At 40.2% G+C, this 23712-nt stretch overlaps 1 protein-coding gene across 1 annotated transcript in view; it reads right to left on the bottom strand.

Annotated features, from left to right (window-relative positions):
* The window catches only part of trol (terribly reduced optic lobes), a 466521-nt gene that overhangs the window by 246609 nt on the left and 196200 nt on the right, over nucleotides 1–23712 (bottom strand). The window contains exons 16-25 of the mRNA XM_080271051.1: nucleotides 20492–20605; nucleotides 18211–18321; nucleotides 17174–17287; nucleotides 14933–15052; nucleotides 14247–14360; nucleotides 12000–12116; nucleotides 6418–6534; nucleotides 3932–4045; nucleotides 2812–2928; nucleotides 1065–1178 (exon numbers count right to left, since the gene is read on the bottom strand). Of these exons, the coding sequence (XP_080127177.1) occupies nucleotides 1065–1178; nucleotides 2812–2928; nucleotides 3932–4045; nucleotides 6418–6534; nucleotides 12000–12116; nucleotides 14247–14360; nucleotides 14933–15052; nucleotides 17174–17287; nucleotides 18211–18321; nucleotides 20492–20605 (1152 nt within the window). The remainder of the gene's footprint in view (nucleotides 1–1064; nucleotides 1179–2811; nucleotides 2929–3931; nucleotides 4046–6417; nucleotides 6535–11999; nucleotides 12117–14246; nucleotides 14361–14932; nucleotides 15053–17173; nucleotides 17288–18210; nucleotides 18322–20491; nucleotides 20606–23712) is intronic.

The following is a 23712-nucleotide window of genomic DNA, read 5'->3' as shown; positions in this document are numbered from 1 at the left end:
ATCAACTGCAGGCAAACAACTGCCCCTTCAGGGACATCCCATGAAGTGAGCCAATAATCCCTTGCAGTTGACAGTGTCTTGCTGTGGTGAGGCATGGGGAGGTGTGTAGCAATTAGGTTCTTAGATAGACACTGCATTTGCATCTCTCCACCCAGTTAACAGGGGGACTATCGTACACTCTGCATTACCCCATTATCCGGCTGTCTGGTTACCACCTAGCACTGTAAATGGCTTCCTGGGTTACAGGAAACCATTAGGCTTGCCACTAAGTGTAGAGTCACCTAAGGAAGAAGCAGGCAGCAATACATCACCTAAGTGGATGATGGTCACTGCCATCAACCAGTCTATGAGGCTCGAGAACATATAAATGAAGTAAATAAACGGTACGCAAAGTACACAAAGATGGCATGTCGGTGGCAGAAGCATGAATATTTTTAAGGTGTTACCTATAGCAGTTTTCAAAGTACTGTAATGAGGGCTGGGCACCTTTCACTTAGCCAACTAAGTAACATTTGTCAACCAAAGATGGTGTGAACCATAATGATATGGGGAAAAACAAACACAAAATCTAGTAAAACAGGGAGTTTATACAGTACTGTATATGTAAAGCACTGTACACTATAGTTTTTCACCATAACTTGGCCCACATTTTTTTCCTTTTGCAGTCTTTTTCACATGGTTCAGTGACATTGCTGGGGCTCTTCATCATTTCCAGAGCACTTCTTTGAGACTAGCATCACACTGTGTTAATCTGTTGTTAAAATTAACATCCATGATGGAGAGATGGCAATTTTAGGCCAAACTAAAATGAGAAGGAGATCAGTGACAGAAAAAGATAACACCAAAACTCCACATCCTTTCAACAGCACTTCTTTGTGACTAGCATCATATTCTAATGTTCACCTGTTGTCAGGACTCAGCATTCAAGAAGGAGAGATGGCAATTTTAGTCCAAGTCAGTGTGAAAGGAGTACTGTCTCAGTGTGATAAAAGAGTGTTGTCTTGGTAGCACAGGCAACACCTCTAGATCCACCACAGTATGAGATAATTAACACACCGACTCACCTGGCATACATCCACTTTCATCGGACTGGTCCCGACACTGAACCAGGCCATCACAACGATACGACCCAGGCAGGCAAGTACCATCTCCGCAGACCCAATCACTAGGTCTACATGCTACGTCATACCCAACCAATAAGCAAAACAAGCAGATATGAAGTTAGTTTGCTGTCAGTTATGTGAAGCACCATTTAGAGGTAACGGCCTTTATATTCTTACAGGTAATGTTTTACCCACTTCACAGCATCTTAACACACTATACTCTTTTCACCTTAACTTGGCCTAAAACTGAAATCTCTCCATCATCAGTCCTAATTTTTAACAAGAGATAAACACTAGAATATGATCTTAACCAAAATGATGTGCTATGGAAAGGATGTAGAACCACTGCACTGTCTTTTTCTGCCAGTGGGCTATATGTACTAGGCTACAAGTGAATGAAAATCTTGGCCAAGTTAAGGTAAAAGAATTAAAGTGTGAAACATTTCCACTAAGAAAATAATGACACTTATCTTTATATGGTGCTTTAATTATCCAAAATATCATGCATATTAGTTTCCTGTCAGCATAAAAAATTGTAACAGCCAAACCCAGTACATTTCAGGGTAGATGACCAGCCTACTTCCCTTGATGGCATTACATAATTCATTAACAGCAGTATTTCTCATGTACTGTACTGTGAAGCTCAATACATTTGCTATTTGTTTTCATCCAACCATCCATCATCCAATCCTACATTGCCCCATGAGGAGCGTAGGAGCCCTGGGCTAGGCAGCTGGTCCCGACATTTAAGATGAGAGTGACCAGCCTCACTCATCCCTGAGAGGCATTACATGAGCAATCAACCCCAACTACCCCTTGGATATAAACCTTCAGGGGCTCAATCCAATTGGAGCACAATAATTACCCACTAAACCACCAGGCACCAAAATTTGATTATATGGTTACCACCCAGCATAGTAAATGGTTTCCTGGTGTACAGGAAACCATTTAGCTTGTCACTCAGTGTAGAGTCACTCACAGGAAGAAGGAAGAGGAAAGAATGAAGGAAACAAAGACAGAAGAGGGAGTGTAAAGTTACCCGTAAGCAGAAAGACAAGGAAAGAATGAAGGAAAGAAAGACAGAAGAGGATGGAAGGAAAGAAAGATGGAGGAGAGGAAAGGGCACACACCCAACAGCAGCATTACATTGAGTGAGTGGATGGTACTATATAAAAAAAAAAGTGTCTTATTAAATCTTTCAATCTGGTAATGCATCTTTTTTCATCTTATTCAAATCCAGTAATGTATTCAGTTTTACCTCATCCTTAGTACCACCAGGCAATTCTATTTAACTTAGGGCTGGGCTTGGCAGTGACGGGATTAACAAAAGCAGTATCTAAATCCTCCAGTTAGAAAAAGTCTCTCCACAGCATGGAAGTTGGGGATTAATGAAGGCTGTATCTACCTCCTCCAGTCCAAAAAGTCTCTCCAAAGCATTGCAGTGTAGGGATTAATGAAAGCTGTATCTTACTCCTCCAATTCAAAATATCACTCCAAAGACTCCACTCGTTCAAAATATCTCTCCAAAGCACAAAAGTGGTTTGAGGAATGAAGGCTATATCTAACTCCTCCAGTTCAAAAGGCCTCTCTAAAGCTGGATACAATACTGGTAATCTGGTGGCAGCAAAGATAAAATAAAGGATGCACTGTTGGATGGAAGAGGTTGAATATTATGACATCTCAATAATACGCTGCTGAATTTTCTCACCTGCAGGAGGACACTGAGTTTCATCACTATAATCTCGACAATCATACTGGCCATCACAATATCGATCCAGAGGTATACATGATCCATCCTGACAAGTCCACTCCCCAGTACCACACCCTGAGCCGAAAAGCAATTAGTCTACATAATCCACAGCACAAAATAACACACAGTATTAGTGATTAAATATCAGATGTACAGGCAAAGTAACAACTATCTTCCCAGTTCATCTAAAGAAAATTTACAACTGGCAAAGAACAATGAAAACCCTACCTCTACTAGTATGTGTTTCAGAAGGTCAAATTTTTCTTCTATGTATTCATTGAACACTGGGAAGACACTTGTGTGTGTCTGTACTTAACTCTTTGGCTCCAGTTAGCATCCCTGGGCTGAAAGAATGCATGTCATATGCTGGAATAACATTCAAAGTTTATCATTCCTGGCCACAATGGTGATTGTGAAGGCTGTAATATTTTTGGTGCTCTAGGTTTCTAATTAGACCAATAAATGTCTAATGATAGCACAACTAAAAGGTAATGCAGGTAATTTATAGCCAAAGAGTTAATTTTACAATGGCATGGAGATTTCCAATATACCCAAGATCACTGTGAGTGAGAAATTTGTTTCAGCAGAGCCACTTGGTTAGTCAGAAAGAAGCTGCAAATCTGGAGGGTTTTTGAATCATCACTGATACACCTCACTATAATTTCATGACAATGCAATGAAAAATTAGTTGAGTCAAAGGCCAACAGATCCAGTCATTATTTCAAACTACATTTCTAAGCTTGGTTCATGTGCTTAATTATTCTAGATATAGGAAGCAACAGACTACCATCTCCTAAGTACATCCAATATATATAACATATTAAAACCCATTTGCAGTATCATTAGGTAGTTAATATATAAGACCCATCTACAGTATCATTAGGTGGTTAATATTAAGTCCCATCATCAGTATCATTAGGCAGTTAATATAAAGACTCACCTACACTATCAATGGGTAGGTAAACAACTTTTCCTGAAGGGTAAGGTAACTGTTCACTTATCAGGGATTAACTGGAAATGACTTCTTCAATTAAGTGTACAGTGTCTTCTCAGTGCAGTCATTTCTTTACTCTCTCACCTGTAGGACAGTTATCTTCATCACTGTAATCTGGACAGTCATACTGGCCATCACAAACCCGCTGCTGAGGTATACAGGAACCATCTCGACACGTCCACTCCCCTGAGCTACACCCTAAGTGACAGTGATGTGCATGTGTTAGAAGAGAATTCAAGACAAAAGGGGTGTTGATGGTACTAAAACACCAGGGTCTGAGTCCAAAAAGGGCCCAGAAAGCCCTTCTCTTACCATCTCACTCATACACTCCTCTCCACCCTTTTTACCTTAACCTGGCCCAGATTTTCATCTTTCTGTAACTTATTTCACATACATCAGTGGAGGAAATAGGCAATACTGTAGCTCTATATATTTTCCATAGCACCTCCTTGTGACTAGCATCAAATCTGTACAGCATATCAATATGGTAGGATTGCAGTTTTACTCCATCAAAACTTCACAACCAATCCTATGAATGGCATCTCTACCTCAGCTACAACTTCCTGCCTTTTGTCATTGTGCATTGTCAGTGTCATTACAGTCAGTGATATGACCTTCAGTTACCATTATCACACACACACACCTGCACCATTATATATGTTAACACTGTACTTAACTTCAGAAAGTCTGGAATATAAGCATGTCAATAAGAAAGCAAAATAAAAAACTGCTAAATATTTTTGTTGCAATAAATGTTCAAAATATACTCCTTTAAGATCAGTGCACCAGCATATGTACTACACAGGGTTGGGTTAGGTTAGTTTAGATTAGTTTAGGTTAGACTTCCCAATAATTCCAGACTTCATCACCATTCTGATTAATTAGTATCACAAACTGCTGATACCTTAATTATTTACCACGGTACTTTATCATTTTCAAGAAAAGTGACTCAACCACTCAGCTGGTCTGCTAAAAGTTAATGGTAGCATGCAACTGGGAACCACCACCGCCATCCCCTCATAAACTGCATCTCCACAAATGAAGATGTCTGAGTCATGTTATGGCTCGTAAGCCACTATTTATCTGAATTAATTTTACACTTTATTTCAAGGCAGTCAAAGGATTTTCTATTAGGAGTGAGCTAATATTTGACTTATTAGGAATTATCTGGAAATGGCTTCATCACTTTAATGTACTGTCAAAAGTAATAGTTTCTCCACATCCCTGGCAAAATGGAAACCAAACACACAGTTGGAAAGCCAAGGTGAATGAACATGGATCAGTTCAGTAACATAATAATGCCTCTTGATGTCAAAGTTTATCCACCTAGGGTCATATTCTCACTGGCTGAGGAAGGTCCCTAACACCTTTTCCTACGTGATTTATTTTGTCTATTATACTTTACTGTCCTATTCTGTGGTACATAAACCCTTCCAAATTTGCCACATTTTACACAGTATTAGTAATGTACAAAAGGATATTAACTAGCCATGGCCAAAAATAAATCACTAAGGAACAGGTATTAGGAAGCTTCCTAAACCGATGAGGATACACTAGCACCTCTTGTGCCAGCATTTACAGTTATCTGGAAGTTTCATTTTTGAAGGCTCCAACATGCTTGCATGCATCTGCCTTGGTCACCTAATGGCGGCTCTCCATGCTGCTTGAAATCTGGCTGCTTCCCTATTTAGTCCCATATCCCTGAGGTCACACTCTATGATCCCATCTCAGGCCTTTTTCGGTCTACCTCTCGCTACTCTATCCCAAACATTAACACTTCTCACTTTCTACCCCCAATTATCATCCCCCATCCTCTCCACATGCCCAAAACATCTCAATCTACCTCTACTCATCACAACACCAATACACTCCAGTCCCATCTTACCTCTCAACTCTTCCATTGTAAACCTAGTCCCCCCCAGGCCTCGCACGCAGGGACGCACTGCACATCCACCCAATCACTGCCATTTCTGTAAGTCTGAGCCATTTGAATATCCTCTTCATTTACTGCACAGGTCTCACTACCAAACAGCATTACACTCCTAACACATGCTGCATGCAAAAATCCCTTAGCATGGAGGGAGAGCCCTCTCAATGTCAGAAGAGGCAACAGCTCCCTGAACTTCTTCCAACCACTCCTCACCCTAGCCACAGAGCTAGCTCCAGCCCCACCTCCAGCACATAACATGCCTCTCATATAACAAAACTCTTCCACTAACTCAAGAGATTCACCAACATGTTCAGTCCTTTCAGGCCTGGTAATCTCTGCATGCTCTCCCCGACACACCACACACACAAAATCAGCATTATCTCATAGTCTACTTCTATTACCACTACATCTCTTACGCACCTACTTATCACAAACACTGCATTAGATGGAATTACTTCCCATGCCCTCGTGGTAAATCGCACATGGCCACTCTCCCCCAAGCTTAACAGCTTGAAAGAACATTCTTTTTTGTATTTTTTTTTTTTTTTTTTTTTTTTTTTTTTTTTTGAGGAGGACGGAAGCAATATAAACAGATGAAGACTGCACAATGTCTTATCAGTGCAGTCATTTACTCCCTCACCTGCAGGAATACAATTGTCTTCATCACTGTAATCTGGACAGTCATACTGGCCATCACAAACCCGTTGCTGAGGTATACATGAGCCATCTCGGCAAGTCCATTCCTCTGAGCCACACCCTAAATGACAGTGATGTACATGTGTTGAAAGCCAATTGGTACTTATCAGATAGAAAGCAACATAACATTTAGCATCAATGACTAAATACCAAACATGGCTAATTATAATATTCATATAATCCTGTGCAGTACGGTCCTGAGTTACATAACTCTCAACTTACGTCAATCTTGAGATTACAACAGTTCGCTATGAGGAAATTTTAATAACAAAATGAAGAAACAAATGTCAAGTGCAGGTTTTAAAGTGCTGTTGTGAGATGTCTCTGGTGTTGGTGTTTCCCTGCCTCAAGCTTGGCTGCCACCGCTACTACCATCTAGTACGCTGTTACTGTGATTGTTGTGTTTGTTTTTCGCAATCTCGATCCAATGATGCCTGAGGAGTAAGCTTCCTAATGAGAATAATAATTCCAAGAAACAAGACCATGTTACATGAAAAAATGGACATTAATAAGTGTAATGAGAAGGGAGAAAAGGCATCAGCGATCGGGTGTGAGTTAGGGCAATAATCTACAGTAAAGTTTATAGTATGATAGAGTAACAAAATTGCTTGGCTACATTAGTGTTAAGGAAAAAAATGTGTGTTGGCAGTGTGCATGGGCGTGAAGACAATGGAAAAGCCAGGAAGCAGAGGCCTAACTCAGCTGCCACCACCACCACTGCCATGACAACAACAACACATGCCAGTACCACCTCGATTGTGACACATGAGAAGCTCTTGAGGGGTGGTAAGGCGGAGCAGAAGTCTATTCTCTATCTATCTATAGCCCGACCCCCTAATCCCGCAAAGGGTGGCCGCAGACAAAACGCCTCCAAGTCACTCTGTCACCCACCAATTGACTACCCTCCCCCCAACTACCCCCCCCTCCCTCATATCCCTCTCAACTCCATCCCTCCACCTCATCCTCGGTCTACCCCTCCCTCTCCCTCCCTCCACCTCACCTACATACACCCTCTTAGTCAGTCTTTCATTCTCCATTCTCTCCACATGTCCAAACCACCTCAGTGTATTTCTCCTAATATTTTCAACCACATCCACATCCACCCCACAACGTTCCTTCACTTCTTCATTCGTCAACCTGTCCCTCCACGTCACTCCACATGCTCCTCTCAAGTAACTCATTTCCACAGCTCTCACTCTTGACTTGTTCCCCTCTTGCAAGGTCCATGCCTCGCTTCCATACGTCAGGATAGGGATCACAATACCATCATGCAGTGACTTCTTAACTTCCATACTCACCTCCCTATTTCTCATCACGGCTTTCAGTGTACCAACAACTTTTCTTCCCTGCTGTACCCTTTCACGTACTTCATCCCCCAAAGTTCCATCCTTACTCATCACACTACCCAAGTACTTGAATGCACTCACATTCTCCATATCCTCACCATCCAACCTCACTGCACACTCTGTGACTTCATTCCTCTCAAACACCATAACTTTACTTTTGTTTACATTAACTTTCAGCTTCCTCCTCCTACACACTGTCCCAAATTCATTCACCAAACCTTGCAACTCCCATTCATCTTCACTCAACAATACTGTATCATCAGCAAACAGCAACACCGGAAGCTTCCGAATCTCACCCTCATTCATTAGGGCCAGCCCCACATCCACTGCCCTACCTTGCATCTCCTTTACAACCCCATCCATATATATATTAAAAAGCCATGGAGACATCACACACCCCTGTTTCAGTCCCACATTGAGATCAAAGAACTCACTCAGCTCACCATCCACTCGCACCGTAGCCCTAGCTCCTTCGTACATACTCTTCACAGCACTGAACAAATTCCCCTCCACTCCATATATTCTTAATACCTTCCACATACCTTGCCTATCTATTCTGTCATAAGCTTTCTCCAAGTCCATGAAGGCAGCATACACTTTCCTTCCCTTCTCTAGATACTTCTCCACTAAACATCTTAGAACAAATATCTGATCTACACACCCTTTTCCCTTCCTAAATCCCCCTTGTTCTTCTCCAACTAGCTCCTCTGTCATATGCCTAACCCTATCAAAGAGTATTCTACCATTTATTTTACCAGTCACACTAAGAAGGCAAATACCCCTATGGTTACCACATACTTCTTTCTCCTCTTTTCCTTTGTACAGAGGAACAATTATACCTGATTTCCAGTCCTCTGGAACCCTTCCCTCTTCCCAAGCCAATCTACACAACTTCCATATCCACTCCACAACAATCTCACCCCCATACCTAAGCATTTCACCACACACTCCATCAATTCCTGGGGCCTTTCCCAGCTTAATCTTCTTCATCGCTTCCTCTACTTCCGACCTACTGATCTCTTCCTCCCTCCTCTCATCTCTTCTTCTCCCAGCCATTCCCCAACCACTTATACTCACACTGCTCTCACTCTCTACATTCAACAAATCCTCAAAGTGCTCCTTCCATCTCCTCAATTTCTCTCTCTTCTCCACCAACAATCTATTATTCCTATCTTTCACTCCCCTACTATTTCCCTTTTCACACTGCCTTACTTTCTTTACCTCCTTCCAAAACAATTTCTTACTCTCCCTCCATTTCACACTCAGATTCCTCCCAAACTCTTCATCCACTTTCTTCTTACTCTCCTTCACCAGTCTCTTAACCTCCCTTCTCCTGCTCACATATACCTCTCTCTTCTCTCTCTCATCTTCTCCCCTACCTCTACTTGCCACCCATTCACCATATGCCTTCTTCTTTTGTTCCACAGCTCGTTTCACCTCATCATTCCACCATGCTGTCCCTTGCACACCCTTCTCCTCCTCACTCCACAAACCGCCTCACACGCTGCGCCTATCTCTTCCGTGAATATCTTACATACGTCTTCCACCCCTTCCATCTGCTCTAGCTCATACCTTCCCAATCTTTCTTCCACTATGCTCTTATACTCTGTCATTTTCTCACTATCTTGCAGTACAACACATTTTTTATTCAATAAAAATCATAAGTTCAAAAGCTTGTGCTTTCTATACATATCTGTTATCAGAAGAGCATTATATGTATAGTTTACAATGTATGGCTGAAAAGTCCACATATCTAATGATGTAACCTATGCGTTGACGTAAAGTATAAATGTACAATGTACAGTTAGAAACTCAAGTTACAGTATATACAAAATCGACTTACGTCACATTTCAGAAATGGAACTCTGCCATAACCCAGGACTTTACTGTATGAAAGCTATGACGTATCCAAATATGAAGAGGGTCTGACAGTCTGGAGTAACTGAAGAAGCTCTAAGAGGAAAATGGACTGTGTCTTCAGAAGACAAAAATTGAGGGATGTTTGTGCATTTGGGCAGGTCCTCCAACTGGGTACATTGCTGTGACCACAGGAATGCATCCCTCTCCAGCATTTTTCAGCTGTCTGCATCATAATTTCACACCAAACCCCATGAATGACATCTGTATCTCTACTGTGTCTGGTCATTATACATTGCTGTCACTACTGGTGCTGGAAAGAGACATCTTCACATGGTGGAACCAATATAACCAGGTAGTGCAAAGCTGCCTTATTATAAAAAAAAAAAAAAAAAGTCTAACAACTCCTTCTCTATCCCCTAAAAGGAGGATGGTGAACTGCAGGAGAAAGGCAATTTCAGCCTGCAGTCAACTGGGTTCATGTTCAGATGAGTCTGGGGTCTCAATAACAACAGACACAACAAAAACACCACCACCACCACCTACAACAAGAATCATCATTTCCTTCAAATATTTCCACCAGGATCCATTACTAGATAACCACCTGAATTAGTATACTCTATGTGATATTATCTGCATTATGGTATCTGGATGCATATGCAAGTCAAGAAATACATTTGATCAACATTTTTATCATATACTATGTGCTCACTAAGTGCTGTCATGAATAATGCACTCATCAATACAAAACTTAAGGCTAGGTTAGGTTTAAATAGGATAATTTACATTAGTTTCAGCTGTTAAGTCAATTTACGCTATTTGCTAGATTTCCCTGTAAATCCAAACTTCATGGCCACCCTGTCTGATTTAAAGAAAAAAAGAAAAAAGGAAATGCTACTGCAACACTTATCAATTGAGTTTTAGCACAATTGTAGGTTGCTACAAGACAAGCTGAGATATATTTGATGCAACCACTAAGATATGGCAGTCCTGGAGGAGTGGGTCAATCTTTGACTTGGCAGCACTGACTGGAAATTCTATCTATCTATCTATATACCTAGGCTGCTTCCCCCAAGGAAAGGGAGGTAGCCGAGACAGGATGACTCACTCTCCATTTACTCATCCATTCAAACACATTCATTCGCATCTTAGCCCCAAAGGGGAGAACGGACAGATCCTCACCGCACCACACCGCACAAGGGTCAACTGGGCAATGCAATCAGTGACATCCGCAGCAGGGCCCGACAGCAGAACTGGTTTACCCCTGCCACATCATAACAGACCCATCCCCTTACCCGCACCTGACCTGACTAGCTGATCAGACCAAATGCGGGAGAATATCCCCTCAGGGCTGCGTCATCACTTATTCATTCACAATTTCTCTCCATTTATTTCTGTCACGCACAGCCACTCTTCCTTGCTCAACAGACATCCCTCTCGCATCCAGCGCTCTCTTCACACTGTCCATCCATCCTATTCGTGGTCTTCCTCTCAGCCTTACACCTCTCACATCAGATCTAGTTATCTTTTTCACCAATCGCTCATTATCCATTCTCTCCATATGCCCAAACCATTGCAACACCCTCTGCTCAACTCTGCCAGCCATCTCCCGAACAACTCCAGTTCTCCTTCGCACTTCATCATTTCGCACCCGATCCATAATTAAATACAGTAAATTCAAATGACACCATACTTCGTCTTACGAATCCCCATACTAAGGTTAGTCATGGTACAGCTGATGTTTTCTATGAACTGGAAACTAAACCAAGGGGCAAAACTAGCTGACAGCTTCCCTACACCTGATCAAAACTGTTGTGAAAAAATTTACGGATAAGTAATGAGATCTGTAACAATGTGAGAGTCTCAGCTTGGACTTTGACTCTGTATACTTGTGGCTGAGTTTCCTGTCTAAGAGAGATGTATGTGTGACTAATTACTAAGCTTGTTGCCACACTTCACTCTCATGGCAGTACCTCCCAGGTCGACGGTAGCCTATTACAATATCTATTACCTTAACCCCCTGAGTCTGGGTGATGTCCTTTTCAATTTATTCCTGCTGGTACCAAACAACATTGTTCCAAACAACATTGTTCCAAACAACATTGTTCAGCTTTGGAAAGGTTTCTTGTATGGAAGGGATTTATTAAGGCTATAACTAAACCCTTCAGTCTGAAAAGCCTCTCCTATAATGAAACTATCTGGAGGAGCAAGAAAAACATTTAAAAGATATTCTCAGGCTCAGTGGGTTAATGGTATCTTCAACTTTGTACAATGTCTAATCATTGTAAAGTGTTTTTATCGGTGCAGTAATTTATTCTCTCACCTGCAGGAGCACAATTATCTTCATCACTGTAATCTGGACAGTCGTACTGGCCATCACAAACCCTCTGTTGAGGTATACATGACCCGTCTCGACAAGTCCACTCCCCTGAACCGCAAACTAGGTAACAATGAAGTCATGTGTCAAAGCCAATTAGTACCTTACAACCACAATGCATACTGTAATTACATCTAACACCAGTGATTTGCAACCTGGCATAGATAACTCTAAGAAAGCAAGAAAGCAAGAAAACCTAAATGTGTGAACAAACATTAAAATCTCATCCAAATTTCTGCATAAAATATAGAAAGCCTTTGGATTTATGAGCAATAATGATTAATGGATCAAAAAGACTGCAAAATAAATAAATAAGTTGGTATCTGATTTTCACTAAACATTATTGCTTTCCTAGTAATATGACAATGTTATTTCCCTTGTAATGTACATATAATTTATCTTCTTTCATACCTCCTTTGCTGCAGATCAGAAGTGTTCAGCACAAAATACTGTTCAAATTTATTACTGACAACTTTACCACATTAATCATCTAATATACTGTGCATTTTAATCATTCTTTTCCTTTAAAAAATCTGGTTTTTGATAATCCCCCAAACTGGCTTATCTTTTAATTTTGAAATTCAGTCTACAGGTATAGTATTAGAAAGCTACTGGTAAAATCTGGGACATGAGTTTCCCTACTATCTCATTTTGTTTACTTCACATTTAAAGCAGGTATGATGCTTTCCTTCCTTGCACACAATGTCAGAGAGAAGTATCTATGGGCAGAGAAAAACACTAAGTCTCTCCCAGCATAAGAATCCTATTGTGTTTTTACTCTAACTTGGCCCAGATTTTCATTCTTTTATAGATCATGCACTACAGTATATCCTTTCCAAAGCACCTTTTCATGACCAGCATTAAGTTCAAGTGTTACTCTATTGTTACCAGTCAGCATTTAAGAGGGAGTGACTTCAATTTTAGGCCAAGTTACAGTAAAAGGGGTATAGCCAGAAGAGGCAAAGTGAAAAGCAGAAGGGATGAAATATCAGCGAGTTTTAACCCTGACACCACTGGACAGAAGTTAATGAATTGCTACATAGGATGACACCATTGTCACGACATGAGGGAATGTATTTTTTGGTGGTCTGGACATAGAGATCTTGGGTCGAATGGGTTGTGGTTAATGTGCTATGGTTTGAGTCTCTATCACGTAAAACACTACCAGGGACGTTGATTGGTCCCCTGCCTTTAAATGTTCTGGACTGTGGTAACCTAGTCTTCAGCTGTTATGCTCTGAAATGGTCAAGGTGGGAGTGGCAGTTACTGGTTTTTAACAAGGAATAATTTGAAATATAACATCAACCAGTAAGGCTATTTCCTACTTGGATGGCTAATGGGTTTCTTTTGGTATGGTTTTCTGTAACACAATTGTGTCCCAGTAGTACCTACTATGTCTAAAGCAAAGCAGTCTCTGTCAAGGTCAATGCTAATATCCGTATACTATTTTACATTTGTGCATCATGCAATATGTCATCATTAACATCATCATCATCATTCTACTTCTTTCTCCCACCCAAAAGTGGGGTGAGGCAGAGTGTAAAACCAAGAAAAAGAGAGACATGACACAGGTGGAACTAATCAACAGCATGTCTAATGAAATGGGCCACACTCTTATTTATTCAAAATTCAGGACCCCTGAATCCTGACTCTACTTCACAGGCATAATCATCTATGCATATGGACTTTATATTGCCAATTAAATGGAGTCAATCTGATGACAAAAAAAAAAAAAAAAAAAAAAAAAAAAAAAAAGGGGGGGGGGGGTGCCAAACCCTTATGTGCTCCTCCCTACAAACTTCATCTAACCCCTTGTCAGTTCCCAAGCCTTTTTAATTTGTACACTGAAATTTGAGACTAATGTTGGCAATGCTTAACTATTATACAGTTGGTAACAAAAGTCATGTCCCCACTACTGCTCCTCTCTCTATGGACTCTGACAGTTAGCCTGAGGACTTCACAACTAATACTCATGGCTGTACTTGTACTGATGGCTGTACTTAACCACCCAGCATTATCATGAGTGTTGTTTATTTTGGATTCACCAGATTAATTTTCAAAGTTAGTGGAGAGAAAGGAGAGGTAGCTGTACTTTTATTGCCAATAGTACATACTTCCACAGTAAATCATCCACAGGATCATTAAACTGATAAATCAATATTCAAATTAAAATATTGTATTTCAAGCACTCACCCTCATAACAACTCTCTTCATCAGATCCATCATAACATTCAGGGTAGCCACTGCAGCGAGCATCAGCAGATATACAAGTGCCATCTGTACACTGCCATTCACCAGGCTTGCAATCTTTTCCCCAGTATCAAAAGGTTAGTATTGTGGATCATATGCTAGGTGACATGAGAGGCTTCGTAGCACCCCTTTCTCTGGGTTCTATTCTGCATCTTACACCTTACCATTCTCATGTATGTTATTTAAAGGTAATTGCTGACATAGCTTATATCAGTCTCATACAAGAGAATACTAATGTGTAATGCAATGTGTAAGATAAATCAATGAGGAAGGGGTGTTCCAAAATCTCCCAAATCAATGACTTTATTAATATTATTATTTACCTGGGTTAATAACTGTAAGCATTAATTTGTGCTAAGCTAGGGTTGAACAGCAAGCCATGCTATAGGTATACATTATGCTGTTCAGTAGTACTATATATTCATATAATGCATTACAGTACAGAGAAGCAGTGCTAAGCATAATCACTCATTCAATTGCAATTGTACTGTAAACATACATGAACTGGCCAATTATTTTTTTGCTCTAATCACCACAGTTACTCTTTCTTCTTTAAAAAAGATGCACACACACACACATACATACTATATACATTCATATACAAATGAATTAATTTCTACAAGACATACCTGCAGGTACCCCACAATTCTCTTCATCTGAATTGTCGGGACAGTCATAGCGAGTATCACAGACAAAATACTCAGGTATACAAGTTCCATCGTTACACATCCACTCCCCAGAACCACAGTCTACAGATAACAAAACCTTCTGCTTAACAGACATGATCCTAACATTAGGTGTAATAAAGTACTGCTTGTAAATATCACATGCATAGTTTCCTCAGGAATGAACACAAACAGACAAGGTCAAACTTTTTTTTTTTTTTTTCACTACAAGCCTATTTTCCATCCACATAAGACTGCAGGCACTTACAGGATGCCAATGTAACTGAAAAGTGAATTATAGGACTCACTACAAGGGCAGTAATTATCCTGACCTTCTCCCTTAGTTACTGTATTGACTACAGTATTACCAAATGATTTAGGTGTTGGAGAGGGACACTTTCCCACAGTGAGACCAATATAAGCAAGTGGTTCTGCTGCCCAATTATACACATGTCCCTCAACATCCATTTCCTATCCCTTGAAACAAGGATTTTGGATGGCAGGAAAAGGACAACTTCAGCCTCCAGTTCACCAAGTTCACATATAGAAGAGCCTGGGGTCATAACAACAACAACAACCACATTATTTCCTTCAACAATATTAAATAATCCCTCAGTCTCAAATTAAAAAAAAAAGTCCTAATCACCTTTCAAAACCAAATCAGACTCAATGCATTTTACCTATCACCGGAAAAAATTACTGAGTTTACCAGAGGAGTAACCCAAAGACCTAAGAAGATCAACATGTTTTGCTGTTGTTTTTGTTGTGACCTCAGGCCCATCTGGACATGAAAATGGTGTGCGACAGGCTGAAGCCGCCCTGCTCCTGCTGTCTCTCCTCTTAGGGGTCAAGGAGGGAATAGAGGGATGAATGTATAACTGGGAATTGGAGTTGCCTGGTTATCTTGGTGCTACCACATAAAGACATCGCTCTCTAACACTTTTTATAGGGTACTCTATCAGGATGATTCCCTATCTATCATACACTGGCATTCTGTTTGCAACACCTGATGGCAAGCTATGCATGCCATCAAAATGGAGCAGTCTCTAAGAGGGACATAGTTAGTATATGTTAGTATATATATTAGTATATTAGCTGAAAACTCTAAAACAACAGTGAGCAGTAAAGACAAATATTAGGTTGCTACAATTTACCCCTTCAATCTGGTGATGTATTCTTGCATCATAACCTTGATATTTACTGATGATTCTACTCACCTAAGGAAAGATCTTTCATGTTCAAGGGATTAATGAGAATCTTCCCAGTTCAAAAAGCTGAATATGACTGTCTGGTAATAACAGTAACAAATTACAAAATACACTGTGATGCGTCCATAACACTTCTCTTCCACTCCGCTGGGCAATTTCTCATGTGTTATGTGGACAGCTCAGTCAGCATTATCAATGGCTATCCTGCACCATTTCATCACCTCATACCCCCACTGCCACACCCATGCCTACACCAGGAGACTGAGCCATCCCCATGACACATAAGACCAAGTGACACTCTGGTATAGCACTATTTACAGGCCACCTTGTACATTATTAGAGTGAAGTGGTTACCTCATTTCTTATTCATTTTTTTCCTGCCATCTCTAATTATTCAGCTCAAGGTTGACTTTTGAACTGAAGGGGTCAGATATGGCCTAATGTGAGGCCTTCCTTAAATTTAAAAAAATTGTCTAAACCTCATTCATTTTAACTTGGTGGAGAATTTTGTCCTTCCATGGCCCCTTTATGTAAGTCAGTGGGAAAGTAAGACAATCCTACAGCTCTGCATCCCTTCCATTGCACTTTTCTGTCACTAGTATCATTTTCCAGTGTTAATCTCTTGTCCTAATTCTGCACTGAAAAGGAAGAAGTGACAATTTTACACCCATATCATTTTTATTCTGATTTCACCTAACACTGCCATCTCTCTATCTTGAACACTGAGTTGTAGTAAGAGATCAGTGGTAGATTATGATGCTAATCATGAAGAAGTGCTATGTAATGGATGCAGAGCCCATGTAATTGTTACCTTTTTTCTTTTTGCTACTGGGTTATGCAAAATAAACTGTAAAAGGGCAAACATCTTGGCCAATTTAATGCTAAAACTCTACAGTTAACGTGAACAGTTAAAAAAAATACATAACCTGGACAGAAGGGGTTACATCAAGCTACACATGTAATTCAGGTACTGCTGAACATTAAATTTTGGACTTACTTGGATGGCATCCTGCTTCATCTGAACTGTCACGACACTCGATTAATCCATTGCATCGTGCGTCACTCGGCAGGCAAGTCCCATCATCGCACCTAAATTCATCAGCACCACACACTGGGGATTAGATATAGTCTTCATTAGTCTTTTTGCTACAAAACTACTCTCTTAATCTGAGGAAAATCAAGCTGTGATCAGGGAAATTATTCTTCCCTTTGATCTCACTCACTACTAGACATCTCTCTAAATATCAGCAAAAGTGGCTGGTGGTGGGGAAATTACTTACTCCTTCATCTGATCTCACATTAAAAAAAAAATTTAATTCTTGCTGCAACTATACGACATCTGGAGAGGGATCATTCACATGGAGCCACTGATATGATCAGGCAGTGCAGCTGCCTGGTTACAGAAACAGTCCCCAGTCTCCCATATTCCCGAGAGGAGGATGGTGGAATTTAAAAAAAAAAAAAAAAAAGTCAACTTTGTCCTGCTGTCCACTGTCTTCATATTCAGATGAGCCTAATGTTGCAACAACAACAACAACAAAAACAACAACCACTACTACTACTCCTACTACCACCACTACTATAACTGCTACTCCTACAACTATTACTACTTTATCTTCCATCTTTTCCAACCATGATAACTTAGTGTATGTGATGACAAATCATGAAATACCTGATGTAATACGCCACGATAAATTAGTGTCTATAATGATAAACCGCAAAACATCACATATAACAAACCACAATAACTTAATGAAGATGACAAACCACAAAAAATCACATATAACAAACCACAATACTGAAGCATGAAAAATGACAGACCACAAAACATTCCAAATGACAAACCACAATAACTTGATGGACATGACAACATCCCACAAAACACCATACATTAACTCAGCACAAACAATGACACAAAAAGGTCCCACACAGTAAACCACAGTAATACAGTGGATATGATGATGCATCATGGTAACTTAATTAAGATGACTAAACCACAAAATGTCCGAAACAACAACTGGTTAACCAGCAAACCTGGACAGTTTTCTTCATCACTGCGATCCAAACACTGGGGTGTACCATCACAACGCCCAGAATCTGGTATGCAAGATCCATCCCGACAGGTCCACTGCCCTGGTCCACAATCTAATGTAGAGTTATAATCAATAAACTTCTGTCTGTATAGTGTATGCAGTATGAAAGTGAGAGACCCTCACAGGGAAATGGTTAATAACATTTCCAAAAATGTATTAAATATGATGTACAGTATATGCAATTTTTTTTTTAAAATCTTGGCTACAGTTTACTATGTACACTACACAATGAGATCAATGAGTCCATGCACAGTATATGAACTTCACCACAAGAAAATGTTCTAAAAGGTATACCCATAGAAGTATGAGTGCAACAAAAAAAAAAAATGTGATATGGTTCCGTAGGCATGCTATGTACCTCTCAGTCTTCATGAAAAGCCCACCCTCCATCTTTTACACCACAACTGTCCTTAGAATATTACAGTACTTTTACAGATACCCTAGTTTAGGCATAAATTCTTGATATACAACATTCTACAGAACTGAACAATGGTTTGCTAAAAGTTCAAAACACGTAACAGATGATATTACAGTAATCACATGTCTGCATGGTTGTTCAATCTGTACATGGATGGGGTAATAAAAGAGGTACAAGGTAGGGTAGTGGATGTTGGAGTGGCCCTGGTGAGAGAGGATAGTGTTTGGAAACTCCCTGTACTGTTGTTTGCAGATGATACCGTGTTGTTGAGTCAAGACGAAGGGGAGCTGCAAGGCTTGGTGGATGAGTTTGAGAGAGTGTGTAAGAAACGGAATATAAAGGTGAATGTAGGGAAGAGTAAAGTGATGGTCTTTGAGAGAGGTGAAGTCAGTGAATGTACAGTGAGGTTGGATGGTGAGGAATTGGAAAATGTGAGTACGTTTAAGTAATTGGGTAGTGTGATGAGTAAGGATGGAGGTTTGGAGGGTGAAGTGCTTGAAAGGGTACAGCAGGGAAGAAAGGTTGCTGGTTCTTTGAAAGCAGTGATAAGAAACAGGGAAGTGAGCATGGAAGTGAAAAAGTTACTACATGACAGTATTGTGATACCAACTCTAACGTACGGAAGTGAAGCTTGGACGTTGTTGGAAGGACACAAGTCAAGAGTGAGAGCCATGGAAATGAGTTATTTAAGAGGAGCCTGTGGAGTCACATGGAGAGACAGGCTGACGAATGAGGATATAAAGGAGCGTTGTGGTGTTGATGTGGATGTGATAGGAAGCGTTATGAGGAACACACTGAGGTGGTTTGGCCATGTGGAGAGGATGGAGGATCAAAGACTGACGAAGAGAGTGTATGTGAGTGAGGTGGAGGGGGAAAGAGGGAGGGGGAGGCCGAGGATGAGATGGAGAGATGGGGTGGAGAGGTATATGAGAGAGGGGGGTGTGAGTTGGGAGCAGGGGAGTGAAATGGCGGGGGACAGGGCGACTTGGAGGCGATTTGTTTGTGGCCACCCCAAACGGGATTGAGGCGTCTGGCAATAGACAGATAGATAGACATGCTGAACACTGCAAATGGGGAAAAAAGTTTGCCTACCATTGGGTACTACACTGCATTGCTTTACACTTGGGTCATGTCCATCTTTATCCTCCATGACGCATTATATTAAAGTGCATTACCTAACAGCAAAGAAACATTGCAAGCCTCTCTCTCAAATTGGGAATATAAGCCAGTAAGGTGAAGAACAGATGAAATTAAATATTACGCAAACTTTCATACATGAGCGAACATCTTGAATAATAATGCTGAAGAAAAACATAGTAATACAGTGTGCTTGTTTTAACCAAAGATCCCAAGAGTGCGTTTGTTCTAACTTAGCAAAGATCCCCAACCCTTTTCAGCTCAGTTAATGGCTAAGTGCAGTTATACTGGATGGGTAATTTGACTATTAACCAAGGAGAATCATCCCTTCCCCTTAACTAAGGCCCATCAAAGTTCATAAAACCATGACTTGGTTTTCAAGTTGTGGAACTGGCCTTGGTTTGTCAAGAAAAAACAAACAACATTCTGGATCCTACCTCATCACACTTCAGGTGGGAAAAGAGGTCTGGAAGATGATGATGATGATAATGATGACGATGATGATGATGATGATGATGATGATGATGATGATAAATGACAATGATGATGATGATGATGATGATGACAATGACGATGATGATGATGATAAATGACAATGATGATGATGAAGAAGATGATGATGATGATGATGATGATGATGACAAACACAGACTATACCTGTCCTTACCTGAGGGGCAGTTTAACTCATCCGATGCATCTGCACAATCTTGAACAAAATTACACCTGCTTGTCTCCGGAATACATGTGCCATCACCACACGTGAACTCGTCAGCATCGCAAGCTATATGGGAGGAGGATACAGTCAGCCCATACTGAATCTAGTGAGCCCGAGGATGTCGTCTTCATTTTATTCTTGCCATCTCCTGACAATTTTATCCAACTTAGGATAGATTTTTGAACTGGATGGATCTGATGTTATAAATTCCTTCAACAGGAAAGGCCTGTCCTAATGTGGAAACTTTTAACTGTGGCAGTTTTATGCTTTATTTTATTTATTTATTTTTTTTTAGGTGTGTCCCTAATGGTTTATTTTTGATTTTCATCTTTGATGACTCCTTTTATTTGTCATATTTATTATAGCCTTGTTCTGCTTTTATTCGGTGCAGTGGCAACGACCTCTATTTTTACAATGACATGATCTCTTTACTGTGATCAATCAATCCTAAGTTGAAGAAAATTAACAATGAAGCAAGCATAAGCTAAAAACGACCACCCAGATATGGGGGCTAAAGCTTAAAATGTGTGCAGGCAAAAATTTTAGTTCAACAATTTTGAGTGAGACATGATTTTGGTTATATCTAATGCTGAAAAAAAAAAAAAGTGCTAAATTTTTACCTTCAAAACTACTTTGTAATGAATTACAGAGACCTTTAAGCAAAGAAGAAGTGTTAATTCATCAGTAACTTAATTCCTTCAATTTGATGACACATCTTTCTGTGTACCTTCAGATGATTTTATTTAGTTTAGGAAATGCATCTGGTACTGAAGGGTTAATCAAGGCTGTATCTAACCCTTCCAGACAAAAGTCTCTCTTAAGCTAAATATAATATCTGAAGGTAGCAAAGATAAAATAAAGTTATGCATCACTGGACTGAAGGAACTGAAATGGAAACAACTTTAAACATGGAGTAAGTATAAAGACATGATGCAAAACAATGGAACAAAACCCTTGATGCTGTATAACGGGTGGCACAGAAAATGAGTGACAAACTTCCAGAGGCTATTCTTGGTCTAAAATTTGAGAAAGAAATCCCGTACCAACATGAGTCCGATTCTCACCTACTATGGAGCTGCTATTACTGATGACCTAGTGGGAGAATTATGAGAGAGACTATTTTTGAGTGCAGTGACAATGAGTTACATGAGAGAGGCATGTGGTGTTAAATGGAAAAACAGAAAGATACAGGAGGAAGTAAAGGAATATTGCTGACTGAATGTGTTAAGGGAAATAATCTGAGATGGTTTGGTCATGTGGAGATGGAGAATGAATGACTAGAAAAGTGTATGTGAGTGAGGTGGAGGGGGAGAGGTTGAGGAGAAGGAGGGGAGATGGCAAGGATGAATGATGGACAGATGGATATGAGGAAGGGATGTGTGAGATGGAAAGAGGGCAGCCAAATGGGATGGGGCACAGCAACATTCAGGCAAATTGTTTCTGGCCAGCTCTTACAAGATTTATGCACCTGGCAACAGATAGATAGATAGACAGATTTCTGCCCATAATGTCATCAGTAATTGTAGCCCTGTAACAGCTGAAAACTAGACCCACACTGATACAACACATATTGTTTAAAATTAGCTGAGCAGTAACCTCCGGAAAATCCTCTCACAGTTCCCAAGACACCCAACATCTACAATACTTCACTTCACTTGTCCCATGAATGCAACTATAGCTTTTGTTAAAGTGGTTATTGTACTGGCATATGATACAAGCAATACCTGAGTCTATGGGTTGTATTATTAAAACTGGGAGAGTGAAGGCATGGATAAACCCCCAATCCTTGACAATAATTATACTGGTTTTACTCTACCTTTGCCTAAAATTCCCCTCTCTCCATCTTGAATTCTGAGTTGTAACAACAGATTAACATTAGTAAATCATGCTCGTCTTGAAGAAATGCCATCTAAACAATGAAGAACCATGGCACTGTCTTTTTCTGACAATGATTTCGTAGCTTGTACATAAGCTACAAAAAGATGAAAATTTGGCCCAAGTTAAAATAAAAACAGGTATAATGAAGCAAGTGATGAAGATAAAATGTATCTGTTTTCTCTCTATTGCTGGGGACTGCACTATGTACTGTGGGATGCAGGCTGATCACACCAAACATTAAAAAGATGTTGCTCAAGTGACCACTGGCACTAAGATTTAATTTTGGCGTGGGCAGCTGGCACCACTTGACCCAGGTGTCCACCAAAACTTTGTGGGTTGTTTAGGGAAATAAGTATCAAGGGTAACACATAGGGGTAACTATGGTAACTTGGATGATGTAGTGGCCAAGGCCATATCCCAGGTTAGTGGATGAATATCCTACCACAGGCTCAAAGGCCCCAGAGATGAGCACTTATCTGCCCTCGCCATTACCTTAAACATATGATTATCAAAAACTGAGGGTTTGTCAACACCTCCATGCTCTCAGTTTTAATAACACAGCCACACGAGCTACTCATTCACTACACTAACTACTCTACAGTATAATACTAGACAATAATAAGTTCATACATCCTTAGTGTTAATATCATTCATAAAGGCCAAAACCCATGCTGGACAAACTACACTATATGAAACACCATCAAACACAGGTACAAAAAACAACATTCACTAATATAAAATACATAATGCAATACTGCATACACTGGCAACTCTCGGCATCTCAAGAGCCCCACAAGAGCTGCTGAACATTCCTTTTAGTTCTAAATTCTTCCATGTCCTTGCTCTGCACTTAACCCTCTGAGTCTGGGGCTTTATTTTTTTTTAAATAATTCTTGCCATCACTGGATGATTTTATTCAGTTTTGGATAGACTTTTCAAACAAAAGGGATTAGATATAGCTCTCATTAACCCCTTCACTACTAAAGGTCTGTCCAAGACTGAATGAAACTGTTTAACGTCAGCAAGAGTAGTCTACATACTGATGTCTTCCAGATTCACAGGGTTAATTATCTAACAGTAAGAAGGAAATACCCATGATAGTACAGCTGTCAAAAACCACTTCATTCTGATGACATACACACAAATTTTGTTTTTTGGAGCAGTAATTGTTGTAGCCCCAGGTTCATCTGAAATGTGAACCAAGTGTACTGCAGACTAGTTGTCCTTTTCCTGCAGTTTCCACCATCATCCTTTTGAGGGATGGGGAAATACATGAATAATGTTGGTATAACCAG

The sequence above is a fragment of the Coenobita brevimanus genome, chromosome 44 (genome assembly GCF_032717465.1).
Source record: "Coenobita brevimanus isolate Jiangsu-jjx chromosome 44, ASM3271746v2, whole genome shotgun sequence".
Lineage (NCBI taxonomy): Eukaryota > Metazoa > Arthropoda > Malacostraca > Decapoda > Coenobitidae > Coenobita > Coenobita brevimanus.
The sequence above is the reverse complement of the archived record's forward strand: the minus strand, read 5'-3'. Positions and strand labels throughout refer to the sequence as shown.